Source organism: Xiphophorus hellerii, chromosome 13, assembly GCF_003331165.1.
Source record: "Xiphophorus hellerii strain 12219 chromosome 13, Xiphophorus_hellerii-4.1, whole genome shotgun sequence".
Classification (NCBI taxonomy): Eukaryota; Metazoa; Chordata; class Actinopteri; order Cyprinodontiformes; family Poeciliidae; genus Xiphophorus; species Xiphophorus hellerii.
In genome coordinates, this window is record NC_045684.1 from 4,673,876 (window position 1) to 4,701,424 (window position 27,549).

General features: G+C 36.4%; 2 protein-coding genes and 1 gene segment (V, D, J or C); 1 reads left to right on the plus strand and 2 right to left on the minus strand.

Moving 5' to 3' along the window:
• Positions 1 to 799: 799 nt before the first annotated feature.
• Positions 800 to 26,451, minus strand: gnb3b (guanine nucleotide binding protein (G protein), beta polypeptide 3b). 2 transcript variants are annotated; one of them, XM_032581342.1, is made up of 10 exons: positions 26,442 to 26,451; positions 7,536 to 9,526; positions 5,634 to 5,750; positions 5,307 to 5,452; positions 4,483 to 4,546; positions 3,991 to 4,147; positions 3,845 to 3,911; positions 2,644 to 2,845; positions 1,914 to 2,130; positions 800 to 1,777 (listed from the first exon to the last, which is right to left on the minus strand). In XM_032581342.1, exons 3-10 carry the CDS (start codon positions 5,700 to 5,702, stop codon positions 1,671 to 1,673), a joined length of 1,029 nt encoding a protein of 342 aa, XP_032437233.1. In that variant the 5' UTR covers positions 5,703 to 5,750; positions 7,536 to 9,526; positions 26,442 to 26,451; the 3' UTR covers positions 800 to 1,670. The 2 variants fall into 2 exon arrangements, with proteins under 2 accessions (XP_032437233.1, XP_032437234.1); XM_032581343.1 differs by lacking the exon at positions 26,442 to 26,451 and having other exon boundaries at positions 7,549 to 9,406.
• Positions 9,576 to 22,326, minus strand: LOC116731534 (perlucin-like protein). Of its 2 annotated transcripts, XM_032581345.1 has the most exons (7): positions 22,132 to 22,326; positions 19,135 to 19,251; positions 18,264 to 18,434; positions 17,585 to 17,760; positions 16,944 to 17,059; positions 14,522 to 14,617; positions 9,576 to 12,268 (listed from the first exon to the last, which is right to left on the minus strand). In XM_032581345.1, the coding sequence occupies exons 1-7, from the start codon at positions 22,229 to 22,231 to the stop codon at positions 12,262 to 12,264; spliced, it is 783 nt and encodes a 260-aa protein (XP_032437236.1). In that variant the 5' UTR covers positions 22,232 to 22,326; the 3' UTR covers positions 9,576 to 12,261. The 2 variants fall into 2 exon arrangements, with proteins under 2 accessions (XP_032437236.1, XP_032437235.1); XM_032581344.1 differs by lacking the exon at positions 9,576 to 12,268 and having other exon boundaries at positions 13,042 to 14,617; positions 22,132 to 22,325.
• LOC116731535 (Ig kappa-b4 chain C region-like) lies at positions 25,875 to 27,453 on the plus strand. The segment is given in 2 exon segments: positions 25,875 to 25,925; positions 26,976 to 27,453. Coding segments are annotated over 2 exon segments (363 nt in total).
• The last annotated feature ends 96 nt before the right edge of the window (positions 27,454 to 27,549 follow it).

The window sequence follows — 27,549 nt, forward strand, 5'->3', positions numbered from 1 at the left end:
AGCCTGGTGCCTATCTCCAGCAGTCATTGGGCGATAGAGGACAAACAGCACACATACATGCAAGGGCAAGTTGGAGAAACCAATGAAGCCAACAATGTGAGTGGAGGAAGCTGAAGTACCCAGAGAGATGAACAAAAAAGCAAGTTCTTGGGAATTTCATTTAGCCAATATTCTACATTTAGTGAATTTTTAGAGTGCAAGTCTAAAAGTTGCTCTGTTAACAGATTCTCCCAGATGAGTTGTGGATCTCTGCAGCTCCTCCAGAGGTTTCATGCAGCTTTTGGCTGCTTTTCTGATTAATGTTCTTTCCGTTCTCAGAAAATGAGCTTAACAGAACTGTGTGATCTATTCTAATTAGGCTAATTCTTTTACAACATACCACTGCTTTAAATTCCTTTCTGACCTTTCTGCTATGTTCCTTGTTCTGCTGTTCTATAATATTGACTAAGAAACAGCAGTGGCCTTCGCTGAAACAGCCATACTCAAACTGAGATTAAATTACACACAGATGCACTCTGTTCACAGTGTAGGCAATGTAAGTGCTTGCACTTGATTTAATTTAGAGTTAATATGTCAAAGGAGACTGATTAAAAATGCAGACCACAATCCCCAAGTTTTTCTGGTGAAAAATTTGAAAAACTCTGGTTTTCCATTTCTATTTCATTTAGATGCTGCTATGTGTTGCCTTGACATAATGAAAATGCCAAACACATTCAAGTTTCTGGTTCTGATTTGGAAAAAGTTCACTGTTGGAGCAGCTGCGTTTGGGAACAGAGACAAATACACACAAACTCCAACATAACGTTAATGCAGAACTATTTATTAGAAAGATTTTCAGGAAACATTTTTGCCTTTTGTACATTAGAGTTGAACACTTGTACAATAACTACAGAATGCAGCTGGGCTGAGGGGGATGAAATTCAGTTTATATGGTTTTACAGAATGTTTTTCTGATTAGACAGCCGCCCTGCAGCCCAGTCTACCAGCCTGCTCCCAGACTGAAACTTTCTTTTTTGGGGGTTCTTCACATCCACCCTGTGTTAAACTCTGTCTGTTCTTAGGAGGAGAGCAATGATGACTTTTTGCAATATATTTACACTTGGTGTGTGTATAGTCTGACAAAACAAGTAAAGAAAAAAACCCACTGTACATCAACTTAAGTCTAACTGTTGCATTAATTTATACCTGATCTATGGAAGTTCAGGGCTCTTTTACAGATTAATGTTCTCAAAAAAAAAAGTTATTCTATAACTTTGTCTTCAGTGCTTATGCCTTTGATCTCCTTTTATTGACAAAAACCTCTATGTGTTTCTGATCCAGAGCTTTTTTTTTCCTGCTCTGGCAACATTTAGATTAATTGTGCTATTTTTAAAAACGTGTTTCGTTATTTAAAATGACAACGCTGAAGTTCTTCTGCACATTCAGCAGAATGCATCACGCATTGTTTCCCTGGTGCCATTTACACAATGAGGCTCATTCGCAACCACTCATATTTTGCATACATTATTAAGGAAGAAGAGAGGAAGATAGGAAGAGGAGGCCTTTTTTTATTCATGCATCCTCCTTGTTTTTTTACAGTGTCTCCTCTTTCCTTCATTTCTTTATTCTTTCCTCCTCATTGCTGCTCCTCCTCTTTTCTTCCAGAGATGTTTTCCTCCCACTGAAATGCCTCAGTTCCACAGTTTGAGGAAGCTGTCCCAGGATCCTGTGCATACACCCATTCCATCAACCGGGACGCCGGTGCAGCTCACCCTATTGTCATGGCCAGAGAGCACACCTGCAGGACAGGGGTGAATTGCAAGTAAATAGATGATAAATAGAGTAATAATCCTGCACTTGTCTTCTTGTTTGCGTACATTTGAGCTAACACATCCATGAAGCCATGACCATAGTAACACTAATAGAGCTCTCACCGACTTTCTCGCCCTTCAGTGAGTCCCAGATGTGGCAGTTGAAGTCGTCATAGCCTGCAAAGATAAGGCGGCCAGAGTTGGAGAGGGCCAGAGATGTGACGCCGGCGTTCAGGCTGGTGTCTGTGTAGTCCAACACCTCCTGATCGGAGCGCAGGTCATACATCTTGCAGGAGCAGTCATCAGAGCCTGTGATGATGGCATTTCCACTGGGGAAGTACTGAAAGTGGAAGAAAAAAAGTGAAAGTGTTTGAGGAAAAGATGGCAAAGATTAGCGTAATATGGAGCTGCGAACAAAGATTTGTGAAGGATTTTGTCACATTTAAGTGTTTTAGATTGGAGAATGATAACCAGAGGATAAACAAAATGCAACTTTCTAAACCAGCAGGTCCCTGAGTGAAAAACTAATTGCTGTCTTAGACCCAGTGATGCCCAAAGTCGGTCCTCAAGGCCCCGCAATCCTGCATGTTTTAGTTCTGTCCCTGGTTTAACACACCTGGATCCAATGATGGCTCATTAGAAAGCCTAAGAAGAACATTGACATGCTGAAAAGGTCGTTACTACCACCAGGGAGAGAACTAAAACATGCAGGATGCTGGCCCTCGAGGCCCTCAAGTCTTTAGAAAAAGTGTTTTTGCACTAGGACCTTTAAACATACTTGACATTGACCTACAGACTCTATTAAAGTTAAATTTCTTGATTCTTGTAAAACAAACCATCAAACAATCCTCACAGCAATGGCGTTGATGTCACTGGTGTGTCCGGAGAAGGTCTGCTTGCAGGCTCCTTCCCTCAGGTCCCACAGCTTGGCCAGAGAGTCGCAGGCTCCTGAGATGAACATGTTCATGTCCGGAGACAGGGCCAGCGACATGCAGTCTCCGATGTGGTTGGTGAAGACCGTTTTCTGCTTGCCCGTCTCCAGGTCCCACAGGCAGCTAGGACAGTTAAGAAGGATGGCGTGTTGGTGGCATTTTGAATCTAATTATTAGGATTTGTGTATTTGTTAAATGTGAGCACAAATTATATGTGATACAGTAAAACCAAACAAGCAGTCAGAAACAACACATTGGTAGAACACACAAATAAAAGTATTATATGTCTTGCCAATGGCACAGCAACATACTTGAAAATTAATATAGAAAATAAAATAATCTTAATAAATCATAAATCCATTGATATTAAGTATCATTATAATGTATTGTGAAATTAATATAATATTAAGAGGGTACATAAAATAAAATTAAATTTATATAATTTACATAATAACTTGTTCTATACTGCAGAAGAAATTAACTAAAATCGGCTAAATATGGAAAGCAGTAATTGCAGGTTGCAGTTGTTTGCTTTTAAGTACATATTTATTTCAGTTATTAGAGCTATGTCAAAGTTGAATAAAGTAAAAAAATGAAAGTAAATTATTTAAAACCCACATCGATTACAAAATGTTTAATTTTCAAGTATGTAAAAAAATCCATAAAGGTCAGATTGTTGTCATTATGAATGTTTACTAAAAAGGTTTTCACTTTTACAAATGATCTAAGAGACTAATAAGGATTTACTTTTATTTTAAACATCAATCAAGTCTAAATTTATAATACAGATATATAACCTTAGTTTCCTATTTTCTTTGTCATGTGAACCAAAATTGTCAAGTCTAAACTTCTTGCAGGCCCAATTATTTGTTTATTATACATTTTTAAAGACTAAAATATCAATCAAAATTATATTGCAACTTTTAATCCACCGAATAACAAAGTAAACATTCAATATCTTAATTAAACCAAGAAAGTATTCAAATGTTTTGTAATTTGCTTCCCCACTTGTCCTGGAAAAGCTAGTTTCATCATTCTTGATTTACAGTTGTGAGCCGCACAATATCCATCCACAAATGGCTCCTGGATGGATAAATGAGTTTTTAACTGTAAGAAACTCACCAGGTGGTGTCACCAGAAGCTGTCAGGATCTCAGAATCACTAAGGAAACGGCAGCAAGACAAGTAACCTGTGTGAGAGACACAATTTTTAAAAAAAAAGTGGGTTACATTAAAGTTTTTAAGGTAGCAGACATGACTTGTCCTCACCTGTGTGTGCATCCAGCTCCCTGAGGGTCTTGGGGCTGGCAGCCTTAATGTTATAGACTGTGCAGATGTTATCCAGACCACCGCTGGCCACCAGGTTACCAGAAGGAGCGAAAGCGACACTCATCACCCAAGCAGACTTCAGGGGGACAGCAACCAACTGAGGAGAGAAATTCAGGACAGTTGTTGAGTTCATTCAGACAGTCACAGGTTTTAGTCACCAGTACCACTTAATCAAACTTATCGTTTAGGTGTTATATGTTCTATGTCTCGTCAATATGTCCTCCATTCAAACTCACAGAACAGTAAGGGGACTTCACTAACTTAACTTTCAATTAGAAAGTTTATTCAAGTCAGAATTTCTGCAAGCATGCAAGCATAACATATATATATAATTTATACCAAACTGTTCATAAGAATTTGAAACAAGGCAATTAACAATAAGTCATTAAGCAGCATAGTTCACACTTGATGAAATACTGGCCGTGATCCTACCTTGTTTCCAGTGAACGTGTCCCAGATTAGAAGCTTGCCATCCTGCGATGCACTGACCATTTGCCTTAGAGAGGAACACAGCATCACTGTAAATACAGCTGGTTTTTAGAATAGAAAAACAATATCGCAGTTAAGAGCTTGCACCCAGAAATTGTTGTTTTCTACCTTCTTGTGACCCTCAGATAATTAAGAAAATGGGTGGATGGATGTTTTTTACAAGAGCACGTGGGATCTGACTAGAGTCAAAATGTTTTGAAAATACTTCTTTCAAGGAATAATTATTTCTCAACAATGTTCAATGTGCTGTCTGAATTCGAAAGCTCTGAAATAAGTTACAAACCTTTGCAATAACAAACGTGATATCCAGTTCAACAGAGAAAAAGTAAAAGTGATCATCTTAAAGACCAGTTTGTGTTTGGAGACTACATTTTTTTTTACTGTTTAACCCACCGGTTATATTTTTTTAAATATATTTTTTTTATAAGGAGTTAGAAGATAGTGAGGAGACATAAAAAATAGAGCTTTAAGCTCCTGGTTATAAAATAAAACCTTGTTTTCCCTCATTCTCTTTTTAAAGAGAAAATAAATAAAGATGTTTTTTATTTAAGTTGATGACGCTCCACCTGAGTTACTGCAGTAAATCACAGAAATAAGATTTATTCAAATGTCAAATTGTGACATTTGAATAAATATTCTCTGGGGGGAAACGATTAATTTAGCTCAAATCATAGTTTTGGCTATTACTTGAGCTAAACAAATAAATCAAACATTATAGAAAACGGGCACAATACTCAATAAAAAGTTAGAATTTCCCATCCTGTTACCTTGAATCTTCTGACCAGTGCATGGCATAGATCTTTGCCAGGTGGCCTTTGAGTGTCTTTCGGAGCTTCAGCTGGACCCGGCCCACAGAGGCCACGCCATTAGCTGCTGCTGTCATGGTGGTGTCGTTCGCGGCCTTACGCGCCGCCTAGTGGACACATGAGGGAATACATATGTTAGAATAAACAAGTTTGAAGAAATCTTGTTGGATAAACGATGCAATGAAAGTCAGACCAGATGAAAATACCCTGATAAAGATATTGCTTCCTGTCTGAAGGTTTTAAGGAGTTTCTACAGGAAGTAGTTTGTCTCATTCAGGAAATGCTCACCTCAATCTGAGCACGGAGGCCATCACACTCCTTTTTCAGTGCATCCATTTCAGCTTTCTCAGCTGCCATGATGACAGTCGCTGGAGGATGTTACTGATGGAAGATGACACAATCACTCTGTGGCAAAACAGAGTACAAGAAGGAACAGTAAGGTAAGGAGGAAATTACACACAAAAATAAATTATTTACTTCATAGAGCTTGATATATCACTCTCATTTTACTAAGAAAAATAAACTTCCTTTCAGCTGACACAGCAGCAAATTACACTAACATCTTCTGACTTTTCTCTGGATCAGTGAGTGACCTTGATTTATCCATCTAGAGCGGTCGGTTTCTGCTGCACCATCAAATCACAAAAATCTGATTCTGCGGATGTAATCCAAAACTGATGTTATAATCTTGACAGGTCAAATAATGGTAAGTAGGATAAAATAGGGAGGTATGAAAAAGAGATCAAAGTAAATATTTTATAGAAAGAAGAATAAAGTGAGGGGAAAACGGTGTCAACCTTTTAACTTCAGGATTCTGAGTCCTGTTTTCTGCTCATCTGCTGGACATACTTAACATTTGAAAAAGCTGTTTACCTGCTGTTCGAAGACATTAGTAATAATCATAAATATAAGGTATTCATTCAGTCCCTTCTGTCTTTGTCAAACAACATATGAAGGGTAAATGTCAAAGAAGAATAAAAAATTCCCAAAACCCTTGCGTGCAGAAGTGTACAGTATGACTAATACTCTGTAATGGGATACTGACGTCTGACAAATTTAATGCCAAGAACCTGCTTACACCCTACTGAGGCCGACGTTCAAGGCTAAAATCAAACACGTTCGCAGGATTTTTACATAATATATATCGTTTTACAGAGTATCATATTCACTTTTTGTCCTAGTTCTATTAAAAATGATATTTTAGGAACTTAGGAAGCAAAAACACAACTTGCATACTTTATGCAACTCATAGTGAACAGAACAGCAAGAAATTGTAAAGTGTCAGCAGAAATATGAACTTGTTGAGTAGGGAAAAAATCCAGAGTGTTGCCCTCCTGACCCCAGCATCTTGCTAAATGATAAAACATGACTATCATGGGGATGAAATGGATTGCTGGCCTGTCTACCGCACATGTGGAAGACTGAACCTGTGACAGAATGAAGGGTAGAAGATGGAAAGGCAGGAAGTGGAGTAGTTCCGTTGTTGAGGGGGTTTCTGAGGTGGGTTTGCTGCAGGGGTTTAAATCCTGGAGATCTCAGAGGAGGCTTTACGGCCAAATCTCTTCTCATCCGATTACTACTCTTTACCTCGGGATCAGGGAAAGAGAGAGGTGATGTGGAAGATGATGAAGAAAGAAATTGTTCATTTGGAGTCAAAACCATAACCAGCACACACAGGTAGAGTGTCTTAGATCCAGCACATAAAACACCTAATGTGAGTTCTACTTTTCTTGCTTGAAAACACATGATATAACCAGAAATTCTCTTCATAAGAAAAAGTCTTGCAGAAGAAATCTTAGAGGCAGGAATCGGTTTTAGGTTTGGTTATATCTTTGTCACCTGAGACTAAGATCTTCTTTGGGTGCTTGTTTTTAATCCAAAGACTGACATCAAAATGATGAAAGCAGTCACAGGATATTAAAATGAGCTTATCTAGTGCTAGCTTGAAGCTATTGGAGTGGTTGCTTGGATGAAGACAAAAACCATTAGTGGCTCCTTGAGAATTGTGGATGAATTATATTCCTGAAATCAGTGAAAGAAAATCACAAAATGGAGATGCAAAAAAAAGATCTATGGTTGCCACAGATTGCCTGCATTTGCATGGCGAAGCAATGTTGTTTTTCAAACTTACAAATCTTCCTTTAACAGTAATGGAACCACCTGCCCAGAAACATGTAAGCAGAAACTCACCTTTTCCACTCACAGTTAGGACCTTGTCTCCTGCAACCGGGCAGCTGCTGGTTCTAGTCCGGCTCTGTGGTCCCTATGAGTTTAGATTCCACAGTCCCAGGTTCGCCGGCTCCTCTGATGCTCTACCCAATGTAGACTGCCGATCTAGCTTCACCTGCAAAAAAACTCTCTCTTTCTCCTGCCCTTCCTCCACTGTGAAGAACAGATGAGGATTGGAGGGGATGAAGGAGATAAGGGATGAAGGGATGAAGGGATAAAGCACAAAGATGGAAACAGAGAGGGAAGGAGCGAGACTGAGAGAAACAGGGGGAGGGAACGTGGCAGAGTGCAACAGGTAAACTGATTGGAAGAAAATAAAAAGAGGTTACGAGGTCAAATGACAAAACAGGTGAGGAACCAAAGGAAGGCAGGAAGTTAAGTGAAAAACGTAGATGAAAACCTGAGATTCGAGATTTGCAAAGAAATAAAGTAATTTCTTTTTTTCCCAAACACACAGGTGATTCTGAATAGATATCAATAATTCAAACTTCCTTTGAATTAATGATTAACCTTTGGAGAAAACAATAGAAATGGTCAAATGGGCACCATTGAATTAACTCTTAGGTGCTTTAACCATCAAGTCTGTGCAGTCACTTGTGTTTTTTCGTTGTAGGCCATGTTTTTCATGACTACGGGGGTTGATTTTACAGTTAGTTAGGAGCAGAGGTTGACAAGGGGCGAATTGGTTTGGCAGAGCTAATGAGCTGAGCCTGGTTAATCGGGGTTGTATGAGATATCCGGGGATGGGCAATCTCGTTAGGGAATTAGAGCGGGTCGGGCTAAACGTGCGTCACACTTGACTTGCAAAGGTAGGGACGAAAAGTGGATCAAGAGTCAACTGTGGCATTGTGCCTTTTTCAGAAAACTTTCAGGTGATCTTTGCAACTGAAGAGATGTGCTGCAAGAAAAAGATATGCTCTCAGAACCTGTCCAAAGTGATGAGGTCTTCATAAAAATCTTCATTGCTCCTATAAGCACTCCAAGACTGGATGGCACCTGGAGAATGTAAAGGCCAACAGGAGAGCAGGCGACGAGGGGTTGAGCCATGTCCCGATGTGAAGTGGAGAAGGTTTTGGTTTGATCTTGTTTGGTCTACCCCTCTGGCATCTCGTAATCTGACTTGCAACGTCAGGAGGATTTGCACTCTTTCTTCCAGGAAATCTGGGTGGGCAAATTTAGAGGAGGTGGGGCAACTAATGGTAATTAGATCACCTCTTTTCATTAAAGTGGAAAGATGGAGGTAAGGATTGGGAGCCTGATGCATGTTTGAATTCTTGAATTTTCACTTAAAACATGGTTTTCTGCCAATGGCTACGATTCCAGATAAAAGTGCATATTTTGACTGAATATTTTAGAAATATCGAGCTAAAAAGAGAATGCAAAAAGCACATATTCTGGGAGCTAAATCTAAGAACATGTTTGAATCATTCCATACTCATTTTACAAATTAAGCTCTAAATGAAACAAGTCTTTTTGGACCTATAAAATTTAATCCCAATATAAATGTATATCACACATTTTGGGAAGTGCAATACTGCAATTTTAGTTGAATATTTTCTACAAGTCCCAATAAAAAAAAAAAAGTAAAATCTAAATCTCTCAACTGACCCGATTCTGTGTCCCTGGGAATGGATGTAGTTTGGTGTGGAATGTCAACCCCAGAAGAAAAGGAAAAGGCCCAATGATGGTGCTGGTTGATGCTGGTAAGAGAGAGTGATTATCTACAGAAATATGAGTTTGGTGTTAACTGAAAGGTCGCTCAGAGACGAAGAAGTCATCATCCAAAAGCAACAATAAAAATGTGAACTATTGAATCAACTTCTCAAGGAATCACGAGGACCTCTGAATTAGTTGCGCAGTGGTTTAAGGACAAAACATCTATGCTTTGGAGTAACTATGTCAAAGGCCCTATTCAGTTACAATTTTGGTAATTATTTTCTTAAAAAAGGAGCCTATGTCATGTTCTCAGATAGTGTATTTAAGTGATTATGTTTTTTTTTGTTTTTTTTACAAAATCTGCAAGTCTGGCAGTAATCAAACGTTGGTATGGCTAGTGAAACTGGTTGAAAGACACGATTTATCACGACTATTTCATGATACAACAAAAAGACATGCCTGAATTTTGTATTTACTCTGGTTGTCTTTATTTGTTGACTTTCTATTACAAACACCAGAACACTAGCAAATCAAGTATGGACATCATCAGTTAAGACTAATTGTATTCTCTTGAAAGTGTTCCAGCTGGCTCTTTGTTTGCCTAAGACGTTAAAACACTTGTGAAATGTTTATCTCTTTCCTCAGGCTCACGTGATGCAGTCTAAAAATAAAACCTGCTGCAAGTCAAACTAAACTCTTCCCGAATGAGCACTTTATGCATGTTTGTCTTTAGCATTAAGTTTAATCTGATCACAAAACCTTTGTCTCAGTGTTGCACTTGCTGTTCTGTGATGTGATCCTTAAAGGTTGAGTGAGTCCATGAACAGTTATCCCTTTTGTTTCCGTGTTGAACTGGCGATCCATCCAGAGTAAGGAAGGAAACTGAACCATCCCTCTGTGCTTTTCAGGTTCTGGATAAGTTGACTAACACAGTACATTTGATTTTTGACAAGAAAAACATTATTATAATAAAGTAATCTGTCTCTACAACTTTACATACACCTCTTTATCATTCCACTTTTGGGAGAAAAAAGAGAAATTCACAAGGAATGAAAATTTAACTTCTTTATCTTTCCACTATATCGGTGAGAGATGAAGTTGCTCAACTTTTAAAATTGCATTACAGAAAAGCTTTAATACCAAAGTAATGTAAAACACAAATTCACATAGTGTACTTGGTATAGCTACTGAGTATATACACCAATATAGATAGTGTATATAATAATATAACAATAACAATATAGATACTGTATCAAAAATGTAATTCTTGGGAAAGACTACCGAGAGCAAATTAAGTTGGAAACCACACATCAGATACAAGAAAAGTTTCTAAAGGTGTCTCAATTATTAAAAAGGCTAAACATTTCTTAGAAAATAATGCATAGCACTTATTATATTGATCATCAATGTTGCTCTTGTGAGTTTTTGTATAGAAATTTGTGGGAAATATTAGTTTACTCTATCTTCTCTCCAAATACATGCTGGGAAAATTGTATATAAAATAGGATCTTTTGATCATGCCTTCCTTATTCTGGCAGCAAAAATTGTTGACTTTTTTTTTATTTTGTAAAACCTTTTGGGGTAAAACTTCTATATAAAGCCAATAAAAATGCACTACCTACAAATATTTAAAATATTTTTACACAAAGAGAAGAGGTTAAATGAGGGGCCGTGGTAGCTTCAAGATGCAAGTGGTGTTTGTGTGTGTCTATATGTGGAGTTAAACTTTGGAACTGACTGGGGACACAGTTTAAACAATGTCCACAGATTCTTCAATTTAAATCAAGATATAATGGACTAGTCACAAGGCTGTTGAAAAGGAGGTCTGATGGTCGGTAATGTGGGAGTAAATGTTTTCCTTCATCCTACGTCTTTCCTATGTCTTGTTCTTTTTGTTGCTGCTTTTCTTTCCATATTTTACAGTGCAATATATTTATTTGTCTTTCTCTTTTTTCATACCAAGTGCAAAGAAATTACATCATATTGTGTTGTAATGGGTTTCTAGTTGGCTTGGAATAAACAGTAAAACAGAACAAGCCAACAAATGCTTTCTAATAGGAAGGTGAAATGAGGGTCAAATGAACGCTGTGCCCTTAATCTGTTTAACAAAAAATATAATTTTTTTGGGTGAAAGCAGATTATTGCATTTAATATCTACATTTCATATTTTTTTCATGTAACATGTCAAACAATACTGTTCTTTCTTAGTTGATTTAGGGAAATGCAGTATTATTTTTAGGTTTCTTAAATCCATTGTCAAAAATTTCTAGCTCTTCTCCAAGGTAAAGATGCTGACTCTCTGTTTTCTTTTGTCAGTCGATTGACTTCTTGAACAGACATAATAAAGGACAACAGAGCATCCAGTTTTCTTAGTGATAGAGGGAGGAAATGATGACTAGACTGGTAAAAACCCATCTACTGTCAGGAGGAAATTTGCATTGAGGAAATGTAATATCATGCATCAATTTTAAAATGTTTTTAGACCTTTTTTTCAAAAAAAATTTGTCAAATAATTTTCTCCCTTAGTTATAGAGAAAGCATGAACACAGCAAGCAGTAGGTGCTGCGTTAAAAGTCTTGTGGCAATGATACATTTCTCATTACAACGAGTCTGAGCCTAATTTCCAGAAACAGAACTGAAATGGAGATTTCTTGCTCCATTTGTTTCACAGTTTGAGTGAAGAGCTGCTGTGCTGCTCTATCCCACTCTCCTGCAGTAAGTCTCAAACTGTAATCCAGGCTAATGAACTGGGACAGAAGAGGGCTATCTTACTTCCTGGTATCTCTCAGTTGTAACGAGCTCAGGAGTAAAACCCTGCACTCTAACTCTCTCCCCTTTTGGCCTCTTCATTCAGTGACGCTCTTAGTCCACTTTGAGAACACAGAGAGAGGACAGAGTCACACGGAAGACGGGATATAGGTCTCACAGAGGGATTTAGATTTGTTTTGTGTAAGTAATAGGCAAGTGGGACTTTAAAGAAATGAAATATCATTTACCTGCTGTCTCCTGCAGTCATTAGATGAGAGGCGGATTACACCCTGGAAAGGTCATCAATCCATCACAACACAGAAAAAGACACAGGACAAACAACACACTCATACTTAAAGACCAACTAAGAGACCAACTAACCTAACAGTAATGGTTTTGGACTGTGGGAGGAAGCCTGTGGATTCAAACTGCACACAGAAAGACCCGGGCTGGGATTTGAACCCAGGACCTTCTTACTGCAGTACCAGTTGACTGAAGTTTTTTTTTTATATGTAAACCACAAAAAGCAAAACATAATGGTGATCTCAATAAACACAATCACATAAACATGGATGATGTCTGCATGTTAACTTCTGACATGTGCTGTTCTGAACCATGATAAAAATCAGAACCACTCAGCTTTATTGTGTACATAAACAAGGAATTTTCTAACTTGTTCCCAATATGCAGACATTTTAAATATAAATATATTAATTTGAAAATAAATAGAATAATGTCCCTCTTTTTTAAGACCAAAAACAAAGGGCTAGTGGTGTTGTTGATGAATGACTGTCCTCTGTAGTGAATAAAATCTGTAAATTAATTGATCAAAAATGAACCCAGTTTATTAGTTGGGGCTTGAGAAGTCTAGACAAATTTACAAAGGCAACTGTTGTCAGTTTGCACTGCCACCTGCTGGGAGTGACCCGAGTAGAAAATTGAGCCCCTGAATCAAAATGTATGGTGGTGTTACTTTCCATTTTGGAATAACTACATTTTTTGTCATACTTAAAACCTCTTTTCATATTTTTTAACTTGATTAAAACATGAATATGGCCAGATATAAAGTCAAAAATAGGTGCTTGGATCTGCTTATTGATAATGGAAATAATAGAAGCAAATGATTGAATGAAAAAAAAAAACACACAAACTTATAGAACAGATCATTTCAGTAAAGGGTTTTACACTGTTCATTTAAATCTTCATTTGCAGCATTATTATAAAAAGTAACAAATTGCCCTTGACAAAAACAGATAAACATAGAACCAGAGATAAACAAACAACACTAGATTTAATGGCAGACTAGAAATTATAGCACAGATTTAGTTTATTTGTGTTAATCTGATAATTCGCAGAAACAACAACAGGTCAAATACAGTTAACCTGAAAAACTTTGGAAATTCACAACATCCCTTTTACACATACCTTAATAATTTGAGTGATTTAATAGTGATTAAATAGTGGTTTAACTTAATTCTGCAAAATCTGCTGCTGATTCTTTCAAATGATCAGAAATGTTGCCATCTTAAATCAAATGCAAATTTGAAATTACTGAAATTACATCTAATAAAATCCCACACAAACGTTATTACATCTAATAAAATCCCACACAAACACAATCACAGATACAAGTATTCTATATTCCAGTAAAACATATCCAATACCTTTCATAGTAAAGGATAACAAAAAAAAACATAGAATTATTAGTCAACATGAAATTCTGAGCTTTAAGTAGATCATTTAGCAATATTACCTTCTGTCTGTGATTTAAAGGCACTGAATTAAATTTGAGTTTTGGAAAGCTCAAATTTAAAGCTCTATTTAAAGTTTTGGAAAGCTCTATATAAGAATTTATATAGAGCTTTCCAATCATTTTGGCCACTCAAATCGCTCTACACTAGACTAAACCCATTCGCGTACACATTTATCTACCAATATCCAGATCGGTAGACAACTTGGGGTTGCCCAGGGGCATATTGATATGTGACAGGAGGAAGCCGAAATTGAACCTACAACCTTCCAACCACAAGTCAACTACAGAGCCACAGTTGCCCCATTTTTAACATCTGACAAAAAGAAGTAAATAAACTTCATATGTGTTCATATAAACAGGTGGAATCACTAAAATGAATCAGTGCAGGAAAATGTTGCAAACACAGTTTAGGATTTGGTGTATTTTTCCTACTGTAGCCAGAGATGGTTGTCTAGTAATATTGACTTCCTGTGCTAACAGACTTAATATTAGCAGTGGATCTTAGAGAAAAATATAGAAACATATGCAAACTACACTGCAAAAGTATTTCTTTAACAAGCCTCCCGGTGGCCAATGAGGTTTATATCACAATTTAATTAAGATAACCTGCAATCAGAAGCTTCCAGTTTCTGAGCGTCTCTGAAAGCCGAACTCTTTGTAAAATAAAACAACCAGCTGGCTGCAGGTCTCGCTTTAGCCAGTCTAGTTGGCAACATCTCACTATTGTGTGGTGCTGCTCATCTCCTTCTCGCAAATGTAGGGCAAAACCATGGAGCAGGGGGCATCGTACCAGCTCTTTGTCGCCACACGTTCCAACACCTCCGTCTTGACGATGTAACCGCAGTCCTCATTTATGTGGTTATTGGGCTCGTTTTCCTCCCAGAAACTTTTGTGAAGAGAGACAAACATAAAGCAAGCTCTTTAGTCGCTAATATTATACTTAACAGGTAAAAGCAACTAGTGAAAAGCAACATGTTTAATTTTCCATAATAAAAATCTGCTATGCTGTGTGCTACGCTATATGTTTGTATTCTGCCACTGTATCATGGAAAGTGCTTTGAAACTTGAACCCTAATGTTTGGTGAAGGTTTCAGAGATTTGCTAAAGAACAACAGCATCATAAAAATCAAAGAAACACACTAAAAGGGAGTTCAGTAAAGAATCTTTGACACTTTAATCAGGATTAGAGAATTAAACAACACCCCAAAGACTGGAGATTTTCCTGAGCACTGATGGGTGGTGCTAAAGAGAAGACAATCCATAGACAAGATGGAGGTAAATGGATTGGCTAAGAATGGCCAAGTCAAAATCTAAACCAATAAGAAACTTTGATGTTCCAAGACACTTCTTGTGGTTGAACTATTTTGGTAAGAACACTGTGACAGCAGGTGCAGGGTACTCTAAAACACTAGTGCAGACATATACAAAAAAATACAAAATAAAAAATATGCACAATTTTTTGTCAAATTAGCAACTATCCACTACGTTGTGTTGCATTTGTGTCACATAAACCCTAATGAAATAAATACATAAAAGGCTCTAGTTGTAATGCGACAAAATATAAAAAAGTTCAAAGGTGTTAATTTGTTTGCAAGGCATACCAAATAATAATGATGCCTATAATCATAAAATCTCTGTTTTGTATGGTAACCAATAAACAAAACGGCACAAATCAAAGTGATTTCAACATATTTTTGTCTATTTAGAAGTTTGGAAATAAAAAGCTGCAATCAGCATAAAAAAATGGTGAATGCTGCATGAAAGTTTAAAATGGAACAAAACATTAAAATGAAAAGAGAACTAAAAAAGAAAAAAAGAAAAGAAAATATATGGAGAAAAAAAAGAGGAACATCAGGAATGTAGGTGACAACTGGGGAATAACACAAGTCTGTGACTTTCAAAATGAGGAACGAAAATCAGGAGTTTCTTATAAAATATGCCAAATAAGCATATAACCAGAGGTGAAAAGGAAGTTCACAGTTTTTGTCTGAGCAGAAGTGGAAAACATGAACCTGGAAAAAATATTTTTTAACACTGGAAAAAATATATACTTACGGTAGATTACAAGAAATGGAAGATGATAATGAAGCATATTTAAAGAAAATATGCTAGTGTGTAAACAGTTACTTATTTGATTATATTTGTGTGTTTTTATGAGTGTTTCCCCCATAAAAATACCCTAGCAGTGTACAGTGGTTGTTCTTATCAGTCACTCCATAGTTGCACATTTTCCAGACTAAAAGAAAAAGTAAACAGCAACCTGCCCGGTCTGTTGGGTTGCTGTTTAAATTTAAGTAAAACTGATTAATTCACAATTTATACCCCAGAAAACAGAAAATTGAGATCTGATCAGTACAATTTTTATGACACGGTCAACTTACAAAGTATAATATTTGGAAAATCCTTCCAATACATTAATTTATTAGGAATATTTATGGATGCCATTAATTCTACTTCACCAAAGAGGGTCCTCTAAGGGCCCTAATAATTGTGGAAGATGCTGAAGAAATGAATGTTTGTAATAAATAAAGTAGGTGATGTAAGTTAAAAATAAGAGGAAAAAGCAGCCAGGCTGTGTATTAAAGACAAAAGAGTAAGGAATTCATTCATTCAGAAGGAATGAATATATGATTTTTGTTGAATAAATCAACAGTGGTTAATTCACTGATAAAATATTTCCTAAAATTTGTCAGTCTGCCAAACGTAACAGGCAAAGCAAAGGTAAAGGTCCACTGGACCCGCAGTTTGTTTGCAAACGTCTGCCCCAGTTTAAGCTGGAGTGAACGTCTATCAAAGCTGAAAAAAAATAATGCCTTTTTCTCTGTCATTTACTGTAAAGTTGTTTTAAAAAAGTTAACGCAATAAACTGTATTCTGCACTGTTTGATCTGCTAGAAAATGGATTGTATCAATAGATGTAATATATTTTGACTCCAACTGTAGTAATATTAATACATTTTAAAAAGTATATATTTTTTGCTAGATTGACTCAGACTGAAACTATCTAGTCACCTTCTGCCACTTGATGACTGTGTAATATTTGTATGTTGCAGCTTTACAAAAACCAGTTGTGACTGAAGTTCAGTGATGTTTGATGTCTCACTCAATTTAAGCACATGGTGTATGTGTTAATGCAGAGAAATGTGCAATTTTTAAAACTTAATATTAATTTAAGTGACAATATTTTGTAGTATGCTGATGAGAAGTCCATACCCTCCAACTAGCGGAGTGTCGTCGACCCATTTCCACTCATCCTCTGTCTCTCCGTCTGTGATTCCAAACCAGTATGAGTTCCAGTGTCCTCTGGGAAGGAGATCCCACAAAAAGGTCTGACAGATAAACAAAGTGGGATTATTTACATAAATTCCAACACAGAAAGCATTTATAAGCTTGACATTGTGTGTGAAATTTGACTATTGTTCAAAAAACTATGCTTACAATAGAAATAAACAAAAAAGAAAACATGGTACCATTAGCCTTGCCCTTCAGGAAACGGCTGGCCATAACTAGCATTACTGGCAGGAACAATGTTAAGTTTTATTGAAGACTGTAATGGAGTCAAACATGTCCATTTTATAAGAGATTTTTAGGACATTGCAACACTCTTTACAACGTTAACTTTATTTTTGGGTAGAATTTGACACAGTTTTTGCACAAAATATAGTTTGGACAAAAACTGTCCCTGTAAAAGGAAAGCACTGCAGAGCAAATAAATCTGATATTTGAGTGCATTTTTAAAGGATTTTGGGAGGCAGTATAAGCAAATTACTTTATGCTCTCAACTTTAAAATAAACTCTCTCAGACAGAATCAAATGAAAAGCTCACAGATGCTGCACTAACTATCATACTTTACCTGCTCTTGAGCTGTTAGGATAATGGCCAGATGACCTCCTTGTCTTTGACAGTATATTCGGCTGCCAGTCCAACTTTTTCTATCTTTAGAAATGAGGTAACAGCTGTCGTTGAAGAGACGCCAGTCCGTAGGACACACAATAGGGGCTCTGGTCGGTTTAGCTGTGGTTGCAGTGGCTGGAAACCAACAGCACATGTCATACATCAGATGCATAAGCATAACATGCAAATTCAATCATCAGGCTTAAGTGACTTTGAATTCCCTGCAGCCTTGTATTGTGTTTGGTTTTATGCTTTGAGTTGTTTATTGTTCTCAAGCAAGATGCTAAAATAATCGTCTTTCATTTAGTTGCATATTAATTCTGCACTCTAATGGTTGACCAAATATAATGAACACTGGACATGTTCCCTAAGAAAGACAAAACCTCAATTTGACCCTCTTAATTTCTCAGAGCTGATATTTATTAACATCTTGGTATGACTGAGAGTGTTGTAATTGTTCAGTAATGCCTTATAGTTTTACACCCAGTGTAGAAACACAGTATCTAAAATATTAGACAGTCTCTGAACTGAACACTGAGGTTCTTATGAAAGTAGGAAAAAAATGTCAGGAACTCAACATGATGCTGTATTTTTTAACTCTATGAGAACATTATGCACCATTTTAAGGAGAACTGTACCTTTGGCTGTCATTATGGAGGTAAGGTTCACCTGCAGCTCTTCCTTTTCTTTCTGAAGTTGTTTATTCTCCTTCTGGAGTTTCGTGATTAACGCCATCAATGCTGAAACATTTGCATTCTCCTTCTGCATCTCTGCAGTTGCTTCAGCACCAGGCGAGGGTTTGTTCTTATCTGCAAACAACATTAAAGCAGGACACATTTTTTAAGCTTTTCTGAGAGTCCGGTTGGATAAATGTTGTTATTTAAACATAACTGCTAGTTTCTGCAACATATAGGCCTCTAAGGAACAGATCCAAGTTTGCTAATACACTGGAGAAGCAAGCCAAGGGTGTGGATTGTACTTTTTTCCAGAATGTGAAGACAGACATGCACTATATTCACATTTAACAAGAACATATGATTTAAAAGTTAAAAATCTAACATCTTGTGGTTATGTTGGCTTCTAAAGGACAAAACATATGAATCATAATAAGAGACCTGAGCAGAATTTTGATTCCTGAAGCATGCCTAAGCGTAACTCATCAAGGTCTAACATATTTTGATTTGAAGCTTCCAGTTTGTTTGGTAAATAGGTTTTTACAAGTTACAAAAATGATGCTAGCTTGCTCAAATGGAGAGCAAGCTGCTCTCATTAACAAAACTAACTTATGAGAAACTAACTTATGTGGAAAGGTTAGTGTGCACCTACAGGCACTTTGTATAAGGTAAGTAAATGAAGAGAAAACCTTAAAGTATAGAAATTTAGACAAATGTATTGTTAGCTATTACTGGTGTCTGACAGAAGCAAATTACTGAATGGTCTAAATTGTTTTAGATATGAACCAGAAGAAGTGAAGGAAACGCTAGTCATCTCTGACTGTTGTATACTCACAGTGAGCGGTGACAGCTATGATTGAGATCAGGAGGATAGCACAGAGTGTAGCCAGGCAGATGGTGGCAAAGCGGTATGGACCCGGGCCACTCCGCCGCAGGTCTTTGACTGGGTAATCTGGAGGAGAAACAGATTCCTTGGTAAATGAAAATGAAGGTATCTGACAAATATTAAAGGGTGTTGTTAAAGGGGATCAATTATGTAAAATTCAGTTTTTTCCACATTTTTATACCTCCATTTTGATATCAACTGCTTTTAAAACATCCCAAATGCTTAGAAAAAAGCCAACCAGCAGTTTTTTGGCAATTAGTTAATGATTTTTGGTGTCAGGCTATCTCCAATACTGCAGCTCTTTGTGGATTTTCCCAGTCTGCATCCATCAGTATCCATTAAAAATAGCTCTAGGAGGAAGCAGTGGTGAACGGCCTAGGTTCACAGATGCATGCAGGGAACGGAAGCTGACCCTTTTCAAGTTACTGTGGCGGTGTTGAAAGGTCCCAGAATGCAGAAAGCACTTCAAGTTGTTGGACAAATCAGACCAATCAGGGTGGAAAGTACAACAAATTAACTCAGCCTCCAAATACTTTAGATACCCATCCAAGCAAACACTTGTGAGGTGTGTAGGAAAAAAACAGTCAAATCCAAAACAACTTTATAGCTTAAATGACATGAAGCATCTGCAACTGAAATCTTGCTGACAAATAACACACAACTTTAAAAAAAAAAAAAAAATGTATAATAAAATATTGATACAAAAGTGAACTTGTGCAAATTTCTGTAAGGAGTCTTTGCTGAACCTGTATTAGGAACTGTAGCATGTGTACACATGTCTAACTGTTTGCTTTAAGTTACACAACACAAATAGTTGGAAATGGGTATGAATCATATCTGAATGAAGCAGGCGTTGGGGAGCATGGCTCGCCCACAGAGTAATGCTGTTGCATGCAGATGATGTAGAAAAATGATGGCTAACTGAGGCCAATATATTACGTTAAGCTTGTTAACAAGAACAAGCTATTAATTTTTTTGTAATCTATGTTCAAAAGTGGATAGTACTGTACTGGTTACATTTACTTGAGTAACTTTTACTTATAATAGTAGTTTTACTGCATTGTACTTTTTCTTTTAATTGAGTAATATTATTATTGCTACTCTTGAGTAGATTGATTTTGCATTTAAAGAAATAGACTTCAGAGATTAGAAACATTACATTCTTAGATTTCTGTAATGTATGTGCTAATGTTTATGCAAATTTTCAGCATAATTACTCAACATTTTATACATGTCACTGTTTACATCCTTGTTTATTTTGTACTAGTAAACATGGTTATTTTATTTGAAAAGTCAAAGAAAGGTTTGCTTATGTATTTATATCAAAATAAAAGCTCGTTTACGCTGACCCCCCAGCTAAACTCCTGTGGAGCCGGACCTGGAATGAAGAAACAAACAAGTCTGAATCCTCAGAGCTGAAGTGTGACAATATGCATCTAGCAGTTCAATGCAAACTTTTATATTAAGTTTATGTAAATATAATAACTTGTCAGTTTTAGTAAGTAGATATTTTGCTTAATTTTTTGTAAATAGTAGTCTCAAAAATGCATTTACAGCTCTGACAGGAGCTCTAAACTTATCCTGGACATCTGCTTAAAATCACTGTGCTTCTTGTAAGCAGTCTGTTTTCATCTGAAACTCTGTATAATGTGCTCACACAAAAACATTACATAATACAACCTTGGTTCTTCAGCATGAAAAATGTCAACCGCAAAACACAGAACAGAGTTTATGGTGGGAATTCTCCTTTCTTGGAATAAAAGAAAGTGGCAAGTATATTTCTTATAGTAGAGCTGTATTCAGAAAAAGATTGTGAAAAAAACTCCACTCTCAAAATTGTATTAGAATATTGTACACAAACTTTTTGAAAACTAAGCTGTTGTTCCTCTATGATCAACCCTCCAGACCTCTCAGGTCTTCTGGTTCTACTTTACTCTGCATCCCCAGAACCAGAACCAAACATGGAGAAGCAGCATTCAGTTTCTATGCTCTGCAAATCTGGAACAAACTTCCAGAAAACAGCTGAAACATTGAGTTCCTCAAAATCAAGGCTAAATCCCCCCCCCCGTTGAGAATTGCTTTTTATTAATAATAACTGGAAAACTGATCTACATATTTGATGATGATGATTTTGATGAGACAAAGCTGTCAGTCTTATTGCTTGTTTCATAACTGATTACTGTTTTATGTTTTAATGTTTAAGCACTTTGAACTAGCTTATTGCTGAAATGTGCTGTACAAATAATCTTGACTTGAATTAAAGCTGCAGCTTTACCATATTGAGACAAACAGGACCCAACAAATATAAAGAATGACAAATAATATGGTAAAGATATAATAAAGAATGAAAAGTACCAGTACAATCATGAAGTGACGATGCAAATTTAAACTGCAGTCGGCAAACAAACACTACATTTTTTCTATATGTGGAAAAACAAAGTCGCTGTAAAGGAACATTGATGAAACTTTGAAGACATCCATTTTAGCATTGCAGTTTAGATAATTAGATTTATGCTCATGTTAAATACAATTGCCTACATTCACTTTTTCAAACACACATAGAATTAAACACTAAAATGCACAATAAGTATCACATAACTTTAGTAATTGACAATATTTTTCTCGCATGAAACTTAAAATTTGGGTGTACAAAAGAATCCCGATTAAAACAAAAGTGGGTATAAGATGTGCTTTTCCCCTGGGGAGTAAACAGCATGATTCTGACAAAAAATAAATAAATCTTTTGACCATATTACGCAACAGTTGCAAAATAAACACTGCAAACAGGGACAATAAAAAATAGATGAAATTGTAAGAAAAGTCGAGTTTTGTTGTACAGTAATAATGTTTGTTTGCATAAACTTTTCTTGTTACAGGAATAAAACGGGGATCAGAATTAATGGATCTGCAGCTGGATAAAACTTTCCCACTTTCCTCTCTGCTTACCGCTCTGATGCACATCTGGTCTGGACTCCTCATAACTCCCCTCGTCTACTAGTTGGGAGTACATCCTGTCAGAGGCCGAGGAGCTGCCGGTGGTCGCCATCTCAACAACACAAGAACTGGTTTTGATGGAGAGTGAGAATAAACTTTTCCATGTTCTCTACTTATGAACAAACCCCGCTTTCAAACACGCAACGCTGAGCGAAATTAATTAGACGTTCCGGACAGAGCTTTCAAAATAAAAGCCCTGGAAAAAGGTGGGAAAAATTAGGTCCAACACTTACAGGCAAAGCAGACTCATGCAAAAATTAAAATCAATAAAGTAAATAAATAAACATGTATTTATGGATGGGTTATTTTGAGATTTATTACTGTTTTACAGTAATAATGTTTGTTTGCACAAATAAAGTTATCAAATAAAGTTAACTCTGCAACTTTCACTGAAAAAAGTCGCAAAGTGCTGTGAGAATGATTTACGCCATACTTTATGGCACAACAATTGTAGTTGGTAGCTTGGGCATATTTAAGAAACATCTTTAACTTCTGAACATAAATTAGTTTAAGTGATTGGATAATGGATTAAAAAGCTGAATCGCTCCTTAAAGTTAATAGACAGCGACATCTGGTGGACGGAAAACATCACTGCAGTAGTTCGTGTTAACAATTTAAGGTAAGTAAAATTAACACCATCCATCCATCCTCTATTACACCATCTTTATCGACAAAAGTTCATAGACGCTGATGCCTATAAAAACAACATTTGTCTAGATATGTGGATGAAGGGTTTAGTATTCCACACTTCACAATTAAAGGCATTTTAATATGACTTAAAGTATCATTATTACAGAATATTATACTTTGCTATTTCACAATTTATATTCCTCCTAAATTTTTGTTAAGGAAGTCCTAAATGTGAAATGCATAAGTATCTGTAACATGAAGAAAAATGCACATCACATGTTCACGTAGGTTTGACAGACTTACCTTTCAATATTTAATATTTAAATTTTTTATAATTATGACGAGCAGCATAACATCATAACTGACATATAATACTGTTATTATTTATGGATTAAATACAAATAAAGATTAAAATCCATTTAATTCTGTGACTGTACAGCTTGTTACGTCACAACATCTTAATGAAGTATAATTTTTTTCACTTTTGTTTTTTGTCAAATTAATTCATAAATAGAGGAAAATCTTAAAGCTTTACTTATTCTGTAGCACTTTGTTGTGTGTGTGTGCACAGTGACTTTCTATGGCAAAAGTAAGTTTATTTTAGAAGGAAGTTTTTGTATGAAGAGTTTTGACTGTGTGTGCGGCCCTGGTCTATAACCCACATGAACACAGTGACAAAGGTAAACTGCTGCATCTTCAGCCCTGACCCCGCTGATGGTCAGAGTGAAGTCAGAACTGGATCCACTACCTCGGAAGCGACTAGGTATCCCATCTGCAGGTCTATTAGCATCAACCAGGAGAAGTTTAGGGAATTTTCCATCTTTTTGTTGGTACCAAGCCATATAATCCTTGCTATTCCAAGAATAGACACTCTGACTAGTCCTACAGTTGATTGTGATGGATTCTCCAACAGCAGAGTGCACTGTTCCAGGCTGAGTTACTGTGATCTGACCTCTTACCTCTGTGGACACAAAGACAAACACATGCAGCAGCTTCATGGTTTAGTTGGCTTCATTTCAGAGGGACAGATGTTCATAGAGGAGAGGAGTTGGATTCTCTGGACTTTACCTGTGAAGCAGCAGCAGAGGAGAGTCCAGATGAGGACGCAGATCAAAGTCATGTTTTTGATGAAGAGGATTTCTGTGTCTTCTGTTGTGATGAAGGACAGTTGTCAGTCATCCAGTGTTCAACTGTCAGGACTATAAACTCTCCCAGAGCACTGGAGCATGGAGCTGCTGATGCAAAGTGGCTCTCTATGGAAATAATTTTATTATGACAGTTTGTACAATGATTATATTTACCAATGGATTTCTAATGGATGATCAGTTTTAAAAGTCATCTTTCCATAAAATGTTTTCTCCTGTATATGGTTTATAAATATTTATTTCATATGTGTCATCCATCCATCAATCCATTGTACTTGCTTGTCTGTGCAGAGAGATTTGGTTATTTGAATAAACAAAACTTGTTTTGGTTCACTTTAATGCACTTAATGCATTAAAGTGAACCGATTGCTTTCATGGTGGGAATTCTTCAAGTACAGTCTGTAATTTCTGTATTACTTCATATGAATTTAACATTATTTTATGGTTACTTTTGTACTAATTTATTTTAACATATACATATTATTTCTAAATTAGAATTCAAAATATATAACTCAAAATATATAAACATATAAAATAGTTAGTCTCTCTGGGGTCTGCCATAACTTAAAATGTTTATATTTTGATTAGAAAACTGTTACCATGGAAGAGCAGTCATCCTTGACCGTTGTCATGGTTATTTTGCTAAAGACAGGAAACAAAAAACGGAAAAAACATTTCCATTCAAACTTCCACTTTCCTGAAGATGAACTTCACTGATGTAAACACTACTGTAACTTCCACTGAGTCCAAATCAACAGCAGAAAAGTTGCTAAGGCTTATTTATATCAGTGATTAAATAACGTCACATTCTTTTTCTGCAACTTACAATATGTATTGACACTCATCTTTTATCATGGTTTGTGAACATGTGAACATGTAAATGTTTCTGCATGTGTAGATGTAAGACGCTTGTTTTGAATGAATTCATAATTGTTTATATTTTAAATAAATCTTAAAACAGCAAGATGAATGCTTACTGACTGCACTCTACATCTTCATATATGTAAACTATTCTAAATTTCATTTGCTACACTCATAATACACTCCTTCTTTTTGGTTTTTTCAAGTGATCTTGTTTTACAGCTTTCTATCTTTCTAAAGATCTTTCAAAGGTTTTGTTACTCTCCAACCCATTTTTAGTCCAGCCTATGCTCCAGACCCAAACACAGCATTACACTGTTGACAAGGATTAAAAGAAACATGTCCAACAAGGATGTGTTTCAGGCCTATGGAAGATATCTTTGGAAGCAGAATAATCTTAAATGATCTCATTTCAAAGATTAGGATTTTATTTCGCCACCTTCCTAAAACAATGGCCTAAGTCATTTTTTGCCCAAATTTATTATTTATTTTACCTAATTCATCTTTTGGTAAAAAGGGGCCATTATTTTAGAAAGATATCTGACATGTCATCCTTTTATCATTGAGACTAATCAAAATAAGTGCTCTAATGAAATCAGATTGTTTCAGCTAAAATACTTTTCCTCTCTGTCAAACGGTGCTCTCCTTAGTTTCAGCTAAAGAATGTAAAACAAAATGTGCCTTTGAAAGACTTAGTATTAACCTGGCTCTTGGATAAACTGAAAAGTGTCTACACTAGAGTCGCGATGATTACAAGTGATCAGGAGTAATAAACAGTCAAACTGAATGAAAAAGAGAAATTAAACTTTCAGAAAACTACGGAACTACTGATCAGGATTACCTAGAAATCTACGAGAAATTCTCTTAAAGGTTGACAGGCTTTCTGAAAATAGTTTTTCTTTTTGATATTTTCTCAATAATGTTGAATATATTAATCAATAAGAAATTGCCAAACACATCCACTTGATAAATGTTTGAACCATTGTTTCAGTGTTTGTTTTGAATTAAACGTTCTGTGTCTCTCTCAGTCAAAGGTTTTTGTTTGATGCTGTGGGGAGTTTGTATCACTGTGCCACATGTTTGGAGGAGGAACCAGACTTGAAGTTAACAGTAAGTTCATTTGATGCCTTAAATAGCAAAAATGTTCAGTCTTTCATTATTTTTCATACTGTCAAGATTTGTATATAATTGTGTATCGTTTCACACATATAGTTTCACACATTTGGATCTTTAGTTCCACCTTTTATTTGTTATAAAATAATAAATGTTAATTAAATAATTAAGCATTCTAAACTTTTAAATTTTTTTCAGTGCAAGGTGTTTATTATCAAATCAACCTCTACTTTTCATACTTCCATTGGGCATATATCAGTGATAGTGTTTCCCCATGTTCTGTGTTGTTTATTCACATAAAAGTCGCACCCAGTGATGAACATAGAATCAGAAAAAAAAAAATTTAAGCTGAAGACTTGAAGCCTCCTGTTTTAGACCAACAATTACTCAGGTTCAGAAAAGTTTATTGCAATCAGAATGTACTTGTAAATATTATGACTATTCCTCTCAAAAGTATCACTAAAGTTTCAGTGCCAGCAGAATGACCTTCAACTATCCTCTGTTAGTGTTCACAAATATGTTAAATTTCAAGAGGTATTTTGGTAAAGTCACATCAGACAGTTATGTTGTTGGCTATTTTTGTGGGTGTAATTTCACTAAATTATCTCAGCACTCTATGTGAAATAATTCAGTGTTTTGGGATGCTTTAAATTCATTTTGCTAAAATGATTTGTTCATAGGAGTAATTTCAGTACTTCTGCAATAATACTAATGACAGGTTTGCCTACTGGATGACAGTGTTGTAATTAATCTGCTGGCTGCTGCAGAATTCATAAATGTTTTACACTGTGGACTAGTAGTCAACTAAAATAACTAAAAAAAGTGTGATCTTAAAACCAGCTGTTGTACGTATTTTTAGCTCTGAAACCTGCCTGCTTCCACGCTTCAGCAGTCATGCCTGCATGTTAGAAGGAAGTGAAAAACTGTAGATTGTCTTTTCATTGACTAAGCCGGCTTCTCCTGCCAGGTTTGGAGAGTGGCTGTTCATCCTGGACCGATTACATTCAACAGCAGTTCCAACTATTTTTTTTTTTGCTTTTTTTCTAGTGGGTCAAGTGCCTCCATCACTAATGGTTGTACCCCCCTCCAGTGAGGAGCTGAAGCAAGGGAAGGTTATCCTCATGTGTCTGGCCAACAAGGGCTTCCCCTCAGACTGGACTCTGTCCTGGAAGCTGGACAGCAGCAGCAGCAGCAGCTTGGAGCAGAGCAGGAGCCCCGGGGTGCTGCAGAATGACGGCCTCTACAGCTGGAGCAGCACCCTGAGGCTCCCTGCAGACCAGTGGAGGAAGGTGGGCTCTGTGACCTGTGAGGCCTCCCAGGGCTCCCAGACTGCAGTCACAGAGACACTGAGGAGAGACCAGTGTTCCCAGTACTGAGCTGATATGCCAGAAGATGGGAACTATTGCTTTTTCAATGCTTTCTGTTCTTTCTATCTTCAAAAGCTTCTTTTCATTCGAAGCCTTCTTGCTTATTGTTGCAATCCCGGTTGATTTAATATCTTAAAGCAATAAAACTGATCAACGCATCAACGTGTTTTGTCTGAGTTATATATTTCACTGGAGAAGCTTGTGTTAATTTGATACAAAATTCTGACATGAATGATAGCATTTCAGAGGCCGGT